Source organism: Oncorhynchus gorbuscha, linkage group LG06 (assembly GCF_021184085.1).
Source record: "Oncorhynchus gorbuscha isolate QuinsamMale2020 ecotype Even-year linkage group LG06, OgorEven_v1.0, whole genome shotgun sequence".
NCBI classification, from domain to species: domain Eukaryota; kingdom Metazoa; phylum Chordata; class Actinopteri; order Salmoniformes; family Salmonidae; genus Oncorhynchus; species Oncorhynchus gorbuscha.
In genome coordinates, this window is record NC_060178.1 from 46821204 (window position 1) to 46841203 (window position 20000).

General features: G+C 46.5%; 1 protein-coding gene across 1 annotated transcript in view; it reads left to right on the forward strand.

The window, feature by feature from the left end:
• The window catches only part of LOC124038025 (inactive tyrosine-protein kinase transmembrane receptor ROR1-like), a 223050-nt gene that overhangs the window by 188393 nt on the left and 14657 nt on the right, over positions 1-20000 (forward strand). The window contains exons 5-7 of the mRNA XM_046353389.1: positions 17630-17757; positions 19465-19601; positions 19859-20000. The exon at positions 19859-20000 is cut by the window's right edge and continues 39 nt beyond it. Of these exons, the coding sequence (XP_046209345.1) occupies positions 17630-17757; positions 19465-19601; positions 19859-20000 (407 nt within the window). The remainder of the gene's footprint in view (positions 1-17629; positions 17758-19464; positions 19602-19858) is intronic.

Sequence of the window (20000 nt, forward strand, 5' to 3'; positions counted from 1 at the left end):
ATGGCTTCTATCATTCTCTATGGCCTCTATCATTCTCTATGGCTTCTATCATTCTCTATGGCTTCTATCATTCTCTATGGCCTCTATCATTCTCTATGGCCTCTATCATTCTCTATGGCTTCTATCATTCTCCATGGCCTCTATCATTCTCTATGGCTTCTATCATTCTCTATGGCCTCTATCATTCTCTATGGCCTCTATCATTCTCTATGGCCTCTATCATTCTCTATGGCCTCTATCATTCTCTATGGCCTCTATGGCCTCTATCATTCTCTATGGCCTCTATCATTCTCTATGGCCTCTATCATTCTCTATAGCCTCTATCATTCTCTATGGCCTCTATCATTCTCTATGGCCTCTATCATTCTCTATGGCCTCTATCATTCTCTATGGCCTCTATCATTCTCTATGGCCTCTATCATTCTCTATGGCTTCTATCATTCTCTATGGCCTCTATCATTCTCTATGGCTTCTATCATTCTCTATGGCCTCTATCATTCTCTATGGCCTCTATCATTCTCTATGGCCTCTATCATTCTCTATGAGACAGATTAGCTGGGAAGGGAGGGAGGGGCCATGGCTAAGGCACTTCCTGTTTCCTGTTCCCAGCAGCCCTTGCAGGAGTCTGTCTGAGGTCTCCACTGGCAGATCTGGCTCAGGTCAGGATGATAAAGTTTGTGTAAATCATGGCTGTTCCCAATGGAGTTTCAGTGGTTTGGACTTTGCCCCCACTCCTTCGCAGACACACTCACAGACACACTCACAGACACACTCACAGACACACTCACAGACACACTCACCGGTCTTGCTTTTCTAGCAGTAAGGTTTCCCTGGCTGAGAGTTCACCAATAAAACCTCCACCGTTCATGAATGACCCTTTTTCACAGACGCCACAAACTAATGTAGACGATACCTCTGTAAACCATGAACAAAGAGCATTTATCGGGTCTCGACCCTCTCGTTCTGGTCTACGTTCCACCTTAGTGCTCTCTCTCTCTCTCTCTCTCTCTCTCTCTCTCTCTCTCTCTCTCTCTCTCTCTCTCTGAGCCTCTGAGCTTGTAACTTTACTCAAATTCTATCTCACATTTCACAATTTCAGCCACAATTTGGCCAACCTTTCTCCTTGTGCTATTGTATGAAGCAGCTCCACTGGTTCTAGTAAACAGCCAGCCTGGACGTGTTCTAGAGTAGTGTAACAGAACTCTGTCGCAGTGAAAGGTCCCTACGCTCCTTCTAGAAGGTTCTATTATGGAGCCCTGTCGCCTAGCTGATGTCTAGTCTGTCCACACTAAAAGTTGTGGCACGGTGTGTGTTCCCTCAAAAACCTTTGACCATGGATTTCCATGTCTTTGTAGCTCTAGTCACAGCAGCCGTTAGTGCATGAAGGATGTTATGTATATTGTTGAAATATTGAACACAATAGGATTCTTTGCCATATAGCAGGGCAACGGTAGGGCACTCTGACTATAGTGTGCAGAGCAAAAGGAGAGCAAAGATGGTGCCCGGAGTCTACAGTGTAAATGCAGTGAACCCACAGGTGAGTGTGTGTATAGTGTGCACAGGGGCCCAGGCCAGAGCCAGGCATCAGGCTTATCTGTGGGTGGGCTCCTGCTTCCTCCTGGGTCTAGGTCGATTAGACCACAAAACACAAAGAGCCTCCACCTGTAGCCCTGAGGGGAGGGATCACATGACAGTCCTGAAAGAGAGAGAGAGAGACGGAGAAGGAGAGAGAGACGGGGGGGGAGAGGGCCCGAGAGAGAGAGTGAGAGCCCGAGAGAGAGTGAGAGCGAGAGAGCCCGAGAGAGAGAGAGAGAGAGAGAGAGAGAGAGAGAGAGAGAGAGAGAGAGAGAGAGAGAGAGAGAGAGAGAGAGAGAGAGCCGAGAGAGAGAGAGCCCGAGAGAGAGAGAGAGAGCCCGAGAGAGAGAGAGAGAGCCCGAGAGAGAGAGAGCCCGAGAGAGAGAGAGAGAGAGAGAGAGAGAGAGCCCAAGAGAGAGAGAGAGAGAGAGAGCCCAAGAGAGAGAGAGAGAGAGAGAGCCCAAGAGAGAGAGAGAGAGAGAGAGCCCGAGAGAGAGAGAGAGAGCAAGAGAGAGAGAGAGAGCCTAAGAGAGAGAGAGAGAGAGAGAGAGAGAGAGAGAGAGAGAGAGAGAGAGAGAGAGAGAGAGAGAGAGAGAGAGAGAGAGAGAGAGAGAGAGAGAGAGAGAGAGAGAGAGAGAGAGAGCCGAGAGAGAGAGAGAGAGAGCCCGAGAGAGAGAGAGAGAGAGCCCGAGAGAGAGAGAGAGAGCCCGAGAGAGAGAGAGAGAGAGCCCGAGAGAGAGAGAGCCCGAGAGAGAGAGAGAGAGAGCCCGAGAGAGAGCCCGAGAGAGAGAGAGAGCCGAGAGAGAGAGAGAGAGAGAGAGAGCCCAAGAGAGAGAGAGAGAGAGAGAGAGAGCCCGAGAGAGAGAGAGAGAGAGAGAGAGAGAGAGAGAGAGAGAGAGAGAGCCCGAGAGAGAGAGAGAGAGAGAGAGAGAGCCGAGAGAGAGAGAGAGAGAGAGAGAGAGAGAGAGAGAGAGAGAGAGAGAGAGAGAGAGAGAGAGAGAGAGAGAGAGAGAGAGAGAGAGAGAGAGAGAGAGAGAGAGAGAGAGAGAGAGAGAGAGAGAGAGCGAGAGAGAGAGAGAGAGAGCCCGAGAGAGAGAGAGAGAGAGAGCCCGAGAGAGAGAGAGAGAGAGCCCGAGAGAGAGAGAGAGAGAGCCGAGAGAGAGAGAGAGAGAGCCCGAGAGAGAGAGAGAGAGAGCCCGAGAGAGAGAGAGAGAGAGCCCGAGAGAGAGAGAGAGAGCCCGAGAGAGAGAGAGAGAGAGCCCGAGAGAGAGAGAGAGAGAGCCCGAGAGAGAGAGAGAGAGAGCCCGAGAGAGAGAGAGAGAGAGCCCGAGAGAGAGAGAGAGAGAGCCGAGAGAGAGAGAGAGCCCGAGAGAGAGAGCCCGAGAGAGAGAGAGAGCGAGAGCCCGAGAGAGAGAGAGAGAGAGAGAGCCCGAGAGAGAGAGAGAGAGCCCGAGAGAGAGAGAGAGAGACCGAGAGAGAGAGAGCCCGAGAGAGAGAGAGAGAGAGCCCGAGAGAGAGAGAGAGAGACCGAGAGAGAGAGAGAGAGAGAGAGACCGAGAGAGAGAGAGAGAGAGACCGAGAGAGAGAGAGAGAGAGAGAGAGAGAGAGCCCGAGAGAGAGAGAGCCCGAGAGAGAGAGAGCCCGAGAGAGAGAGAGCGAGAGAGAGAGAGAGAGAGAGAGAGAGAGAGAGAGAGAGAGAGAGAGAGAGAGAGAGAGAGAGAGAGAGAGAGACCGAGAGAGAGAGAGAGCGAGAGCCGAGAGAGAGAGAGAGAGAGCCCGAGAGAGAGAGAGAGAGAGAGAGAGAGAGAGAGAGAGAGCCCGAGAGAGAGAGAGAGAGACCGAGAGAGAGAGAGCCCGAGAGAGAGAGAGAGAGAGCCCGAGAGAGAGAGAGAGAGAGAGAGAGAGAGAGAGAGAGAGAGAGAGAGAGAGAGAGAGAGAGAGAGAGAGAGAGAGAGAGAGAGAGAGAGAGAGAGAGAGAGAGAGACAGAGAGAGAGAGAGAGAGAGAGAGAGAGAGAGTGGGGCTGTAGCCAGGGCACAAGAGACCACTGAGGTAATGCAAATCAACGCAACAAATCAACTCAGATTATCTGCCATTTTACGTGTGTTGATGTCCGGTGCGTTATTATGCTTTACTATTCTCTGATATCATACTATTGGACCGTCATTCAGTCGTATCTATGGAAACGATAAAATATTCCAGCGGTTTGATCCATGTTCTGGTGAACAGAGATGTATTCAGTTGTAGATCCGTGTTGATTCAGATAGGATGTGTCCTGTAGACTAAGGCTAGCCAGAGAGCAGCCAAGATTCTTTAACTTATAAACCACAAGCCCCAAAGTGTCCTTCAGGCCTGCCCCAGCCTCCCTCTATCTCTCTTCTCTCTCTCCACTTACCCCCCTTGAGTTTTTCCGTGTTCAAAGCCAGTCTACCATGGCCTCCGACAGACTTTTTTTTTCTCCATATGAACAGCACAGTAGGGTACACACACATTTCCAGACCTAACTGTAAAGAAGAATGAATGCTCTGAGAGCTACTTTCTCTGCCCTGTGTCAAGGTGAATGGTGTCTTACTCTCATTTGTTTTAAGAGGACAGGGGGAAGGGGGCGTAAATTCCCTTTTAATAGGAACGAACTGTATCCTCTCGACTCTCTTACAACCCTTTAGTAGACACACTATACTGTTGTGCTATTTTTAGGTTTCTGCGTTTTCTCTCATTTTAATGGTGACGGTTAATCATCTCCCCTTCTGTCAAAACGTTGTCCCCGTAGAAAAGCTTCAGGTCAAAGAGCCGAGACACATCTCACTGGGCACAGACGTTATTTCGACGTCTAGTTTTCATTCCCATTTGGTTGATGCGTCAACTAACGGTAATAACTCCACTAAAAAAATGGCACCATGTCATTGAATTTAGGTGCAAAAAGTAGGGTGAAAATAAATATGAATTTTTTTGCAAATCCAATCAGTTTTCCACGTTGATTCAGCGCCATCAACAACATTGTTCCGACCAGTTTTTTGCGGGAAACTTTTCCCTGTCTACGGAAAGTCCTATACCTCAGAAATAGGCATTTCTCTTTCTCTGACGGATAGTTTGGCAGGAAAGGTGGATGATTAATGGTCCTACGGACGGCCCCCACTCCACTGCCAATGCAGTGCGACAGTGCTAATGGCTCTTATTACGGAGGAAGTCCTCTACCCAAGGAAGTCACGCTTCATGTTTAACATGCGCCTTCGGTCGTTCCCCAAGTACTCTGCCCCGCCGCCATGTTGAGCCAAACCTGTACTCGTGTTCCGCTAAGTACACATGTTTCGCATGATGTCATTGTCATCTGTGATCTACTACACGTTGGGGTGTAAATCATCAGTTGAAAGAAGATATATATAGCCGTCACGCTTACAGTACCTGCGTTGCTTTCGGCTATTTCTTTCTTTCTTCCCCTTCTCTCCTTGTTTTCCCTGTTCCTGTTATTAGTCCCAAACATCCATTTTGAATCTGTTTCTATGTGATGTTTTGGTTCCTAGCTAAAGGCCAGGAAGAGCGGAGGAATGAGAAGCAGGCGGTAGTTTGGCATGGCAGACCCGAGCCCAGGGTGAGCCCTAACGACAGTGTTAGGTTTTTTTTTTTTTTTTTTTTTTGTAACAATTTTTTAAGAGGCTCGCGCTGTAGTCTACCACACCTCCTGGAGGGCTTCTACAGACTCTTTTCCAGCCCCCTCCTTTTCCTCCACTCTCCTTTTCTTTCCGTCTTTCTTTCCTCTTACACCTTCACTGGTTCTCTCTGCTCTGTTTGTTTTTGAGGGGTCTGTACACATGACGGGTCAGTGGATACAAAAAAACCCAAGCCCCACTCTGTTTCCACAAAGTACCCCCCCCCCCCTCTCTCTCTCTTGTCTCTCACAAACACACACCCTCTCCTTCTCTCTCTGCCTACCTCCCTCCCCAAAGTTGTAATGGACTCCTAACCACTTGACCTCTCAGCTCCCTGTCTTTAGTGAATCACAGAACTGAAAGTCTGTAAACACGGCCAGAGTTTGTGTATGGAGCCCTATTGCCCCTTTGACTCTCTCAAAATACTCTCCTTTTTCACAAATCCCAGCTGACGAATTTCAGGTTGGAGGATTCCGTTGCAGATCTGCCTCTTATCCCTTCCTCCAACTGGGAATCCAGGGAATTTTGATGGACTGTCAGGACTTTCAGCAACTCTACCTCCGTCTGACTCTCTCCCCTGGCCCTCACTACCCTATTTCCCAGGGGATGTGATGTCACTGGGTCAGAGGTCACAGCGAGGAGGGATTAGGTTTGGGATAGGTCTCTGTCTCTCTCTCCACATCTCAATATGGCTCCTGTTCCCAGGAGACTGAGTAGGGGAGAGATGAAGAAGCGCTAGTCTTACCTGATCTGATTGACATATTACTTACCACATACATCCCTGCTGTAAGGGCCACTGTGGTGTTGATAGACAGATGTAATGTGTATCTTTCTCCTCTCTGTTTGTTGCTCAACTAGCTTGCTCAATTACTTGGCATGGCAGACCCGAGCCCACGGTAATCCCTAACGACCGTGTTAGTTTCAATTACTTCTCTCCTTCATTACTTCCTAGCCCATCCATTTTGTCTCCCTCTCTCAGTAAGTCTTCTCTCTTTCTCGCACACACACACACACACACACACACACACACACACACACACACACACACACACACACACACACACACACACACACACACACACACACACACACACACACACACACACACACACACACACACACACACACACACACACACACACACACACACACACACACACACACACACACACAGAGGCCTGTATTGTTCCAGTCAGGGTAACATGAGGACTCATGAGGGGCCCTTTCTCCATTGTCTTCTAAATGGAGTCCATGAGTGGTCCTTCTCTTCATCCGTTCTCTATGTGGTCACGGGCCACTGGGACCTACAAAACTGGTCAACCCAAGCCGCTGGCGGCCATTTTGTTTCCTTTGTCACTGCGGTATCGTTCCCCAGGCACCCACACATACAGTTCAGATGTCTTCACGGAGCTTGGCCTCACACTCTCTCTGGCTTATTTTGTTTAATGTGACCAAATCACAGCAACTCCACAGCGTTCACATGTGCAATGTCTTTCTGCATTGTTATGGCATCGACAAATACAATATCAGATATAAAAAACATATTGCAGGAAGACAAGAGAAACGCACCCAATTGTAATGTGGAAGATAATGACAAGCAGGCTTGTTTTTCTCGCTCTCGATCTTCTCAAACCGCAAAAGATTTGTTTTGAGTTCGGAAACCCAATCTCTCGAGGAGACTCGTCATGATTGTCCATTCTCTCTCTCCGTTCTCTCTCTCTCTCTCTCTCTCTCTCTAGCCGTTGTTCTTTCCAGACCCTGCATGTCTTTCATTTGGGGCTTAGAGAAGAGGAGAGGAGAGAGAGGAAGAAGAAGAGGAGAGTAGAGGAGAGGGAAAAGAGGTGATGGAGAGGAGAGGAGAGGAGAGGAGAGGAGAGGAGAGGAGAGGAGAGGAGAGGAGAGGAGAGGAGAGGAGAGGAGAGGAGAGGAGAGGAGAGGAGAGGAGAGGAGAGGAGAGTGAAAAGGGGAGAGGAGAGGAGAGTGAAAAGGGGAGAGGAGAGGAGAGTGAAAAGGGGAGAGGAGAGGAGAGTGAAAAGGGGAGAGGAGAGGAGAGTGAAAAGGGGAGAGGAGAGGAGAGTGAAAAGAGGAGAGGAGATGGAAAAGAGGAGAGGAGAGGGAAAGAGAAGATGGACAGTAGAGGAATGGATAAGAGAGGAGAGGTAAAAGAGGAGATGGAGAGGAGAGGATCTTCCTCTAAAGGACTTCCTGTGGAGCGGGAATCCAGATCCTCTACTAACAGAAAGTAAATACATGTAACCTCACAGTGGTGACAGCTTATATCCTTGTCTGTCAACACCATCGGAAGCCTCTAGATCGAACCAGGCCTCAGCCCTCCGTGTCGTCAGGACCCTCCCGTCTCCTTACTTCACTCCAAAACACTTCCTCTCCTCTGTCTCTCTCTGTGTGCGTGTGCATGTGCGTGCATATCACTTCCACTCTGTTTGTCCTCCTCTCATCTAAAGAGTGGTAACAACTGGGGCTGTTGTGGTGACCGTATTACCACCACCATGAAGGCAGTCAAATTCCATGTGACCGTTTAGTCACGGTAATTAGGCTTCTCCAAGTTCTGATGCTGCTGATGGTCATTAGTAGCCTATCAAACTTGCTAACTGCCTGGAAGTCAGTACTTTATTGTCCCTTGAAACACTGTGAAATCAATGCAAATGTATTCGAAATATCTAATCAAACACTTCATGAGAGCCTACGAGCTGATGTTGCGCGACATTTCAATAGGCTATGCAATTGCGCGAGAAAACAGAGTGATGGCCTCTACTGAAAATAGGAGGATCAGCTTTCTACTAGGCCTACTATATTTCTTTCTCAACTTTGCTAATACTAAGCATATTGCTTATATTTACAACAGGAATATAGCCTACCTGGTTGACATGAAAATAAACCACAGGGAAAAGCATCCTCCATTTGCTATTTAAGTACTTAGATTACATGTCATTTTCCCGCTGCCCCTGTTTCCATACAGGTGCATGATAATGGTCCATTCAAAATCAAAGCCAAATGCTGCTGGGCGGCAGGTAGCCTAGTGGTTAGAGGTAGCCTAGTGGTTATTGGACTAGTACACGAAAGGTTGCTAGATCAAATCCCCGAGGTAAAAAAGGGATACTCAGGGAGAAGCGCTATACGGCCACTGGCTGCAAAAGTCATGGATTTTTTCAAGGGTACGTTACGGCCCCACAAAGGGGATGCGGCCGTGAAAAGGCCTTATCAAGTGCTTGTCAAATTGTGAATGAGAGACTGATGAAGTGTGTACAGTCTGCGCTAAAAACAAAAACAAAGCAGAGCTCATGCCTTTCAAGCAACTTTTTTTTTCAAATCCTCATTAGTCGCATCATGCAGCCTTACAATGTGTTAAAAATCGAAATATATAGCCCAACATTTGTCGGACAACTAAAGCTACATTAATAACTCATGAAACATGAAACATGTAGTTATTCCTACATGAAACATGTAGGAATAACTATTACTTTGTTAACCGCTCAACACATAATAGCCGCATGTCCGCACTCCCTCAAATCGCTTGGAGAAAAGGTCCTTTCTTTCTTGTTCAGCTTTGTACATCTGGCACAGCCAGATCAGGACCTAACATAAGGACAACTCAGAGTTGTTCTGTTCTTCTGAAATAAACAACATTTTCTTTATGTCATACTTCTTTCGACCTGTTTAAAATAACTAATGGATTCATTGTGACGCTGTGGGCTGTATTACATGGATTTATTAGACTTATTAGACTTTACGTTAATTAACGGTCAATTACCCTGAGACCTACAGCTATTTGCTTGACAATCACCGTCTTCGTGACCGCCACAGCCCTAGTAACATCTCAACTTCAATGTAAATCGAACCAATTAGCGAAGGCTTTATGAACTGTCGATTTAAAATGATCTAAGTAAAGGCTTTGAAAAGGACCATATGAAAAGAGCTGTTAAGTCAGGATATAGGGGAGTTTAAAGTTTTGATGTTTTGCCTTCGTGGTTTCCGTCTGTCCCGTCCTATTCCTGCGTGAATCTAACTCAACACAACGCCCAGTACAGTAATCAAAACCAGGGTTAGATACGTGGAATGTAGATAAGTACAGTGTAGAGTTGATATCCCTCATTCTCTCCAGTCTGCTCCTAGATCTCCAACCTGCTGGGAAAAGGATTCCACAGACACACGCCAGGAAACGCAAACTACAGGAGAGGGGAAGAGAGCGAACGGTTGAGAAAGTAGAGGAATGACAGGTTGGATAACATTCCTGCTTTTGGGAATTTGAGGGATGTTTTATTGGCCTCCAGAGGCGCTGACTAGCCTCCGCTAGCTTTGGACCACCAAATCCATTAGCCTTGCTCCTCTGTGTTGAGCTTGCAACATAACATTGACATCTCCATAGATAGAGACTCCCCGTGTTTTAAGTGGAGGACATTTACAAGGCTCTATGTCCATTTATTCACAGATTCCAATAGAACGATACAATACAGACATACTGGGGGAAACGCCCATCGTCTTTATTCCCTCTCCAGTCTTCAAGGTCAAGGCCTTAGCAGCGTGGCTGATGTCGTACCTTCATAGTAAAAACACATTGGGCCATCTTCCTAATGTTATCTGGTGTCTCTCCCCCATGGATGACTGGGCACGTAGGGCAGGCAGCCGCACACACACGCATCAGTGGTCCTGCGGGACCCATGGTAAAACAGCCTCCTCTTTCCCCTCACTGCTTTATGGCTTTACCAGGCTAGACCGAAGGATTCCATTACCAACAGGAGAGTGTGTGCGTGTGTGTGTGTGCGTGTGTGTGTGTGTGTGTGTGTGTGTGTGTGTGTGTGTGTGTGTGTGTGTGTGTGTGTGTGTGTGTGTGTGTGTGTGTGTGTGTGTGTGTGTGTGTGTGTGTGTGTGTGTGTGTGTGTGTGTGTGTGTGTGTGTGTGTGTGTGTGTGTGTGTGTGTGTGACAATGTTATTTTTTAAATTCGTCTTTCAATTTTTATTAGAAATTCTGTTTAGTTTCAATTAGTTTTCGGACCTGATTTGCTAGTTTTTATTTTAATTTTAGTTTTAACAAAATATTTATATAAATGATATTTGTATATGATTTTGTTTCAGTTTTACTGTTAGGAAAAGAAAGCATGCGTGGGAGCATAGGAGCCAGTTGTGTTGTAAAGTTTTTGTCACCTCCTACAATGGGGGGCAGTAATATGAAAGGTGATGGGTTAGGTTAGGTTATGTTTAACTATTCCCCAGGTCGTTGCTGTAAATGAAAATATGTTCTCAGTTAACTTACCCGGTAAAATAAGGGTAGAAATATATTTTTTTCCAAATGTATATTTCAAAAAATATATATATTTTTAAAATTTTACTAGGCAAGTCAGTTAAGAACAAAGTCTTATTTTCAATGACGGCCTAGGAACAGTGGTTGAACTGCCTGTTCAGGGGCAGAACGACAGATTTTGTACCTTGTCGGCTCTGGGATTTGAACTTACAACCTTTCGGTTACTAGTCCAATGCTCTAACCACTAGGCTACCCTGCCACCTCACGCCCCACATCTCAATGTGACTTTAAAATGAATACCACCGAAACTGGTGCAATGAAACTCTCACCTGTGTTTACACCAACCCAATGCTTTTTAACTTGGTTGACGGATCCGAAGATATTTAGATTAGGTCTTCTTGAGTAATACAGCGTTGTTTTTCAAGTAGCCTACAGTGTTGTTTTTCAAGTAGCCTACAGCGTTGTTTTTCAAGTAGCCTACAGCGTTGTTTTTCAAGTAGCCTACAGTGTTGTTTTTCAAGTAGCCTACAGTGTTGTTTTTCAAGTAGCCTACAGTGTTGTTTTTCAAGTAGCCTACAGCGTTGTTTTTCAAGTAGCCTACAGTTTTTGTTGTTTTTCAAGTAGCCTACAGTGTTGTTTTTCAAGTAGCCTACAGTGTTGTTTTTCAAGTAGCCTACAGTGTTGTTTTTCAAGTAGCCTACAGCGTTGTTTTTCAAGTAGCCTACAGCGTTGTTTTTCAAGTAGCCTACAGCGTTGTTTTTCAAGTAGCCTACAGTGTTGTTTTTCAAGTAGCCTACAGCGTTGTTTTTCAAGTAGCCTACAGCGTTGTTTTTCAAGTAGCCTACAGCGTTGTTTTTCAAGTAGCCTACAGTGTTGTTTTTCAAGTAGCCTACAGTGTTGTTTTTCAAGTAGCCTACAGCGTTGTTTTTCAAGTAGCCTACAGTGTTGTTTTTCAGCGTTGTTTTTCAAGTAGCCTACAGCGTCGTTTTTCAAGTAGCCTACAGTGTTGTTTTTCAAGTAGCCTACAGTGTTGTTTTTCAAGTAGCCTACAGTGTCGTTTTTCAAGTAGCCTACAGTGTTGTTTTTCAAGTAGCCTACAGTGTTGTTTTTCAAGTAGCCTACAGTGTCGTTTTTCAAGTAGCCTACAGTGTCGTTTTTCAAGTAGCCTACAGTGTCGTTTTTCAAGTAGCCTACAGTGTCGTTTTTCAAGTAGCCTACAGTGTTGTTTTTCAAGTAGCCTACAGTGTCGTTTTTCAAGTAGCCTACAGTGTCGTTTTTCAAGTAGCCTACAGTGTCGTTTTTCAAGTAGCCTACAGCGTTGTTTTTCAAGTAGCCTACAGCGTTGTTTTTCAAGTAGCCTACAGTGTTTACAGTAACGTTCTATACAGTGCATTCGGAAAGTATTCAGACCCCTTTACTTTTTCCACATTTTGTTACGTAGTCATTTGAGAAACCAAGGCTGTTGAGTATGCCGATAAGAATGTGGTGATTGACAGAGTCAAAAGCCTTGGCCAGGTCGATGAATACAGCTGCACAGTATTGTCTTTTATCGATGGCGGTTATGATATCGTTTAGAACCTTGAGCGTGGCTGAGGTGCATCCATGACCAGCTCTGAAACCAGATTGCATAGCGGAGAAGGTACCATGGGATTTGAAATGGTCGGTGATTTGTTTGTTAACTTGGCTTTCGATGACCTGGAAAGGCAGGGTAGGATAGATATAGGCCTGTAACAGTTTGGGTCTAGAGTGTTTCCCCCTTAGAAGAGAGGGATTACCACGGCAGCTTTCCAATCTTTGGGGATCTCAGACGATACGAAAGAGAGGTTGAACAGGCTAGTAAATAGGGGTTGCAACAATTGCGGCAGATCATTTTAGAAAGAAAGGGTCCAGATTGTCTAGCCCAGCTGATTTGTAGTTGGTCCAGATTTTACAACTCTTTCAGAACACCAGCTATCTGGATTTGGGTGAAGGAGAAATGGGGGAGGTTTAGGCAAGTTGCTGTTGGGGTTGCAGGGCTGTTGACCGGATAGGGGTAGCCAGGTGGAAAGCATGGCCAGCCGTAGAAAAATGCTTGTTGAAATGGTCAATTATCGTGGATTTATCGGTGGTGACCGTGTTTCCTTGCCTCAGTGCAGTGGGCAGCTGGGAGGAGGTGCTCTTATTCTCCATGGACTTTACAGTGTCCCAGAACTTTTTGGAGTTTGTGCTACAGGATGCAAATGTCTTGGAAAAGCTAGCCTTTGCTTTCCTAACTGCCTGTGTATATAGGTTCCTAACTTCCCTGAAAAGTTGCATATCACGGGGGCTATTCGGTGCTGATGCAGTACGCCACAAGATGTTTGTGTGCTGGTCAAGGGCAGCCAGGTCTGGAGTGAACCAAGGGCTATATCTGTTCCTGGTTCTACACCTTTAGCTGTCGGGACCTTTAGCTGTCTGGACCTTTAGCTGTCTGGACCTTTAGATGTCGGGACCTTTAGCTGTCTGGACCTTTAGCTGTCGGGACTTTTAGCTGTCGGGACCTTTAGCTGTCGGGACCTTTAGCTGTCGGGACCTTTAGCTGTCTGGACCTTTAGCTGTCTGGACCTTTAGCTGTCGGGACCTTTAGCTGTCGGGACCTTTAGCTGTCTGGACCTTTAGATGTCGGGACCTTTAGCTGTCTGGACCTTTAGCTGTCGGGACTTTTAGCTGTCGGGACCTTTAGCTGTCTGGACCTTTAGCTGTCTGGACCTTTAGTTGTCTGGAGCTTTAGCTGTCTGGACGAGGGGTCCTGAAAAGTTGAATCCGCAGCCAAACCGTTTTAACTTTAACTTTTAACTAACAAGTTAGCTACCTTACCATTTCCCCGTTAGCTAGTGATAGTGATGCATCGGCACCTCCTGGACACATTTACCCACCAGATTCAGTATCTTGAAAACACCACTGAAACCCACGTTACATTTATTGACCAAAGTTTAGAAGAAACTGAACATAATTCATGATGGTTTTTATTTGGAGTCAAAGATAATAGTTTCAGTCTAGTTTGAATTTTTTTAAAGGATTGTTCATTATTTAATTTCAGTTTACTAGATCGTGTTTTTGTTTTTGTTTACTATAATAACCGTGGTGTGTGGCGTACGAGCGTGTGTGTGTGTGTGTGTGTGTGTGTGTGTGTGTGTGTGTGTGTGTGTGTGTGTGTGTGTGTGTGTGTGTGTGTGTGTGTGTGTGTGTGTGTGTGTGTGTGTGTGTGTGTGTGTGTGTGTGTGTGTGTGTGTCCATGTCAAGTCGTGTGTGTTCGTGTGTGTGTGTGGTAGACTCTGCGGGGTTCTAGCCTATAGTTATAACTGCTCTCTCTCGCTCTCAGACAGAACCCATGATGTAAGCGTAGCCTAGGCAAACACAGTCAGTTTAACAGAAAAGCCCTTCCTGTAATTAGCCATTATAAACTACTACTACAGATGTGCCCCTTTCACAGTGTGGTGTTAGTTTGGATGTTCAGAAAGGCCTGAACATCCACACTGTTTATCCAAATAGCAACCACACTCACTGGGACTAGCTGCCTTCCCATTCTGTGATGGACTCAGCCTCCCACCATGCACACACGGGATACGTGCCAAATAGCACCCTATCCTTTACATAGTGCACTACTTTTGACTACAGCCTATACGGGAATAGGGTGCCATTTGGAACAGCAACCGCCTTCAGAGGAAAGCAGATGATGGGGGTTAGTGGACTTTGGAAGAGACGTCTTCTACCAAGCATTTTTGTTTGAATGTTTTGGACCGGGCTTTTTAACCTACAGCCTTTTGGAGCAGAGTTTCTGGGCGAGGGATGTTGGTTGAGGTCTTTTGGACGGGCCAGGGTTGTAATTTGTCGCCGGGTCAGGATATAGAGCAGGACTCGGAGGAAGCAGGGTTCCCTACTCTTCCTTGTCATTTAGCCATCTCAGTGCGGCCACGTTGTCCCCGGCGACACACACACACACCATGGCTCTGGATACACTCCCGACGACACACTCGAACCTCAGCCAAAGGAATCCTCTATTTCTCTCTCTCTTGCACTCTTTCTGTGTGTGTGTGTGTGTATCCACATTCTCAAGGGGTACATTAGACTAAAACAGTATGGAAAAGCCTTTATTAATCTCATAAATGTAATGTTATTGTATTTCCCATTGAAACCCATCTTGGAGCAGAGCCCTGTGTGTGTGTGTGAGAGAGAGAGAGAGAGAGAGAGAGAGAGAGAGAGAGAGAGAGAGAGAGAGAGAGAGAGAGAGAGAGAGAGAGAGAGAGAGAGAGAGAGAGAGAGAGAGAGAGAGAGAGAGAGAGAGAGAGAGAGAGAGAGAGAGAGAGAGAGAGAGAGAGAGAGAGAGAGAGAGAGAGAGAGAGAGAGAGAGAGACAGAGAGAGAGAGAGACACAGAGAGAGAGAGAGACACACAGAGAGAGACACAGAGAGACACACAGAGAGACACAAGAGAGAGAGAGAGAGAGAGAGAGAGAGAGAGTGTCAATTTCTGGATAGCCCATTCTGAGTCAATAAATGGGGGGGGTTAAAGGTCAGGGTAGAGAGGTGACCTTGGCCTCTGAGACACTTAACACTCTCCTCAGAAAGTGACCCATTGACCCCTGACTCACACCCCGCCACGCTCGGCCACTCACCCCAGCCCAGACACCGATAGGGTTACCCTCAGTTTTTGTGTGTGTATGTATGTGTGTGCGTGATTCTGGAATTGAATGAGTTAGCATTAGGGCATTTGCCACACTCAGCCATAATGATCTAGGGTGGTTAATGTGGTTTGAAGCAGGAGGATGTAGAGAGGGAGCTTATTGTGAGAATATGATAATAGTTATGTCATACGCCCTTCTATGGTCTCCAACTGGCTTGGCTTCAGTCACATGAATAAATGAGCTCATAGTGTGAAAATGGCCTTGTTTCTGTGTGTGTGAAAATGGCCGTGTGTGTGTGTGTGTCCTATCTGTGTGTGTGTGTGTCCTATCTGTGTGTGGACACTGATGGAAACAATGAAGTTGCTAATGCCTACTTGGACATTAACCTTCACAGATGCACTCTGACACACACACACACACACACACACACACACACACACACACACACACACACACACACACACACACACACACACACACACACACACACACACACACACACACACACACACACACGCTTGTTATAGTTTCCCCACTCTTCATGTGTTTCGTATTAAAGCCCATGATGATATCCTTTTCCCATAAACAGGAATAAAGCCCAACGGCCGACTCTTTATATCTTTATACAGTTCACATCTCTTCTCTGGGAAGGACTGAGACATCAAGCTGTATCAGCTGACACTGGACACTTAGATAAATGTTGTTAGAGCAGGACTGAAACGCTTCTCTCTGTTCCACTTAGAGCTGCTGGCACAATTACCGTAGTACTGTGTAACCAACATTTATGGATAAAAACGTCCAGACATTATTTTTGGGGTGTTTTTGTGTGTGTGGAACGAACAGCTGAGTAAAGACAGGACACCCGAGCATTCTTGAGGTTGAGTCCGTTTCTGCGGTAACATGGAATCTTAACAACAAACTTTGTTGCCCCTCTCTGAAACGAGCAAGGTGTTGTAGCAAACAAGTCTCCGGTCGCCGTTCGCCTAGGCAACGCCGTCCTCCCTGTAGCAGCGGCACACATAGGGTGCGTTGGTAAATTCACTCTGGCTGTCTACTCCGATTTCAGAGCACTCTCGTCTGAGTGTGCCAGAGGGCAGAGTAACTGATGAATTTATGAACGCTCAACACCCGTTGAATATGGTGTGTCAATAAACATTGGCAAAAAGGCATCATTAAATTGCTTCCAGCAACACAGTTACATTCACCAAACTGTCCTTGAGTGGCCTAGCCAGTGCTCGGAGTTGAACCCGATCGAACATCTCTGGAGAGACCTGAAAATAGCTGTGCAGCGATGCTCCCCATCAAACCTTGATAGGATCTGTAGAGAAGAATGGGAGAAACTCCCCAAATAGAGGTGTGCCAAGCTTGTAGCGTCATACCCAAGAAGACTTGAGGCTGTAAACGCTGCCAAAGGTGCTTCAACAAAGTACTGCGTAAAGGGTCTGAATACTTATGTAAATGTGATATTTCAGATTTGAATTGTTGATCAATTTGCCCAAAATTCTAAAAAAAAAAAAAAAAAAAAAATTGCTTTGTCATTATGGGGAGATGTGTTTTTCATACATTTTACAATACGGCTGCAACGTAACAAAATGTGGGCCTGAATACATTCCGGATGTGTCTCGCTGTATCCCTCTCAATACGAGACTCATCAATGAGAGTTGAGTGATACAGAATAAATACTGCAATTCAGCTGACAAATGCATTTGGTAATTGGCTCCAGGCTGTCAGTCCATCTGTGCGTCTGCCTGTCTGTGCGACAGCTGACGATGGGCCTGCGCAGATTTGAAGACACTAGTGGGTCTGTCGTTACAAAGTTGTTTTGATGCTGCTAGCTTGAGTTTCCGAATGAAATGGGACTGAGAATATTTTCCTAGTGCAACACTTGCTAGTTGGACCATATTTCAGACTTCTTAGCACGATCAGCATGCTGGACACTATGCTGGGCGCGCTGTCTACTGGTGAAGCAAGCTCGCTAGCTAATTTAGCAGGCTAGCAAACAGATAGATCCACACATGATTGCTTGCAAATAGCCTGCCAGTGGGTGATTAGCCTACAGCCAAATAACGCTCATGCACTTGCAAACTTTGCTGGAGTTGCTAGTCCGCTAATTGTTTTCCTCTTGGATGTGCAAAATTTTGATGGCAAATGTATTCAACCCTCTATATTTGCTGAGGGTCACTTTTGCAGGCAACTGCTTGCTCTGCAAACACTTGCACTGCAGTAGACAGCCTATATTGTTGACCTTGCCTATGTAGAATTAGAATGAACTGCTATTACGGTGACCACGGTCATTTGGCTGGTCAGCCATCCAACATTCCATGACCGTCACAGCCCAAGTTCCGCTGGGAAGAGATGTGCAGAGAGAGAGAGAGAAGTGTTCCACATGCTTATGAAGTGTAATGCATGCTATGCTGACCTCTAGTGGCCATTCTGTGAACTGTAATGTACATTCATTCCCTCTTATCTATTTCTCTCTCCCACTTTCTACCTCTCTCTCCCTCTAACAGGGATGATTTTGATGAAGAGGGGTTTTGCCAGCCGTACAGGGGCGTAGCTTGTTCTCGCTTCATAGGGAACCGCAGCATCTTCGTCGACTCCCTGCAGATGCAGGGCGAGATCGAGACCCAGATCACAGGTACGCTATCTGCCTCCCTGTGTGTGTGTGTGTGTGTGTGTGTGTGTGTGTGTGTGTGTGTGTGTGTGTGTGTGTGTGTGTGTGTGTGTGTGTGTGTGTGTGTGTGTGTGTGTGTGTGTGTGTGTGTGTGTGTGTGTGTGTGTGTGTGTGTGTGTGTGTGTGTGTGTGTGTGCGTGCCGTATCCGTCTGTCCCATGCGGGTGTATTGTGAGTGAAATCAGTGTACAGGGATGAGGGTCATGGTCCAGATTTGATCCTTCGTGTAAACCAACCAGACACTCATCCTCTCCAGCTCCAATCTGACCCAGGTTGAGTCAGTGTCAGCTAGGATGATGAGAGGATATCTGATAGAAGGATAAGAGGTCAGGATGCTAACGTCACAGTATGGGACACACGCAGTCTACGCTTTGCTTCTGGGTATCCCAAGTATAGTTCATCAGACATGAACATCGCTGTGTGTGTGTGTGTGTGTGTGTGTGTGTGTGTGTGTGTGTGTGTGTGTGTGTGTGTGTGTGTGTGTGTGTGTGTGTGTGTGTGTGTGTGTGTGTGTGTGTGTGTGTGTGTGTGTGTGTGTGTGTGTGTGTGAGAGATTGAGAGAGCATTCATACGTGTGTGTGTGTGTGTGTGTGTGTGTGTGTGTGTGTGTGTGTGTGTGTGTGTGTGTGTGTGTGTGTGTGTGTGTGTGTGTGTGTGTGTGTGTGTGTGTGTGTGTGTGTGTGTGATGTGAGAGATTGAGAGAGCATTCATACGTGTGTGTGTGTGTGTGTGTGTGTGTGTGTGTGTGTGTGTGTGTGTGTGTGTGTGTGTGTGTGTGTGTGTGTGTGTGTGTGTGTGTGTGTGTGTGTGTGTGTGTGTGTGTGTGTGTGTGTGTGTGTGTGTGCGTGCGTGCTGGCTCTGTTTATTTTCCTGGTGACATTATGTGTCCGTTCATAGTCGAGTGTGTCGGGGCTGTCTGCCACTGTCTGTGGTGGTCAGTCTCAACCCAGAGACGATGTGGAGTATGTAGCTGCTATACTTTTCCTGTAAACCACAGTCTGTACAGGCCCCTGTAAATACAGACAGACAGGCTGCTGTCCTAAACTGCGATTGCACCTCTAGAGCAAATATACACGCGACAGGACCAGACATGAACTGTGAGTTATTCGTGTCCAAAGGTCACGACTGTCCCATATGACACTTGATTTGGATCGTACTTGATCTCGGTCATACTTGATCTCGGTCATACTTGATCTCGGTCATACTTGATCTTGGTCATACTTGATCTCGGTCATACTTGATCTTGGTCTTGATCTCTATCGTACTTGATCTCGGTCATACTTGATCTCGGTCATACTTGATCTCGATCTTGACACTTGATTCGATCTCTGATCTCGATCACATTTGATCTCGATCGGTCATACTTGATCTCGGTCATACTTGATCTTGTCATACTTGATCTTGTCCATACTTGATCTCGATCATACTTGATCTCGATCATTTGATCTCGATCACATTTGATCTCGGTCATACTTGATCTCGATCATACTTGATCTCGATCACACTTGATCTCGATCATACTTGATCTCGTTCACATTTGATCTCGATCACACTTGATCTCGGTGGAGAAATCCAAGTTTGATAAATTGCTATAGGGCTATAGCTATAGATGTATGTATACCTAAACTTCAGACTTCTTATTCCCTTCCGCATGGCCACTTTCCCCACCCAGCCGCCTTCACCATGATCGGAACGTCCAGCCACCTGTCGGACCGCTGCTCCCAGTTCGCCATCCCGTCACTGTGCCACTTTGCCTTCCCGACATGTGACCGCAGCTCTGGGACAGACAAGCCCAGGGACCTGTGTAAGGTAATTGTCTACGTAGCTTTGTCACACTGACTGAAGACAGTCAATGTGACACAATATAAAGCTGGATATATTTCGACTTGCTAGCATTGACAAGTGGACACACTATACCATTTAGTAAGTGAGAAATATCTCTATTTAGGTTAGTAGTAGTGGTCACCTTCTGGAGTGGCCTAGCATGTGTCAGGACGTTGGGTTGCTTCTACTGCAATCTTTGTGTCAGTCTCAAACCCTCTCCCCCTTCTCTCCCTGTCCGCAAGGACGAATGCGAGATCCTGGAGAATGACCTGTGTAAGACCGAGTACATCATCGCCCGTTCCAACCCCATCATCCTGAAGAGACTGAAGCTGCCGAACTGTGAGGACTTGGCAGCACACGACAGCCCAGAGGCTGCAATCTGTA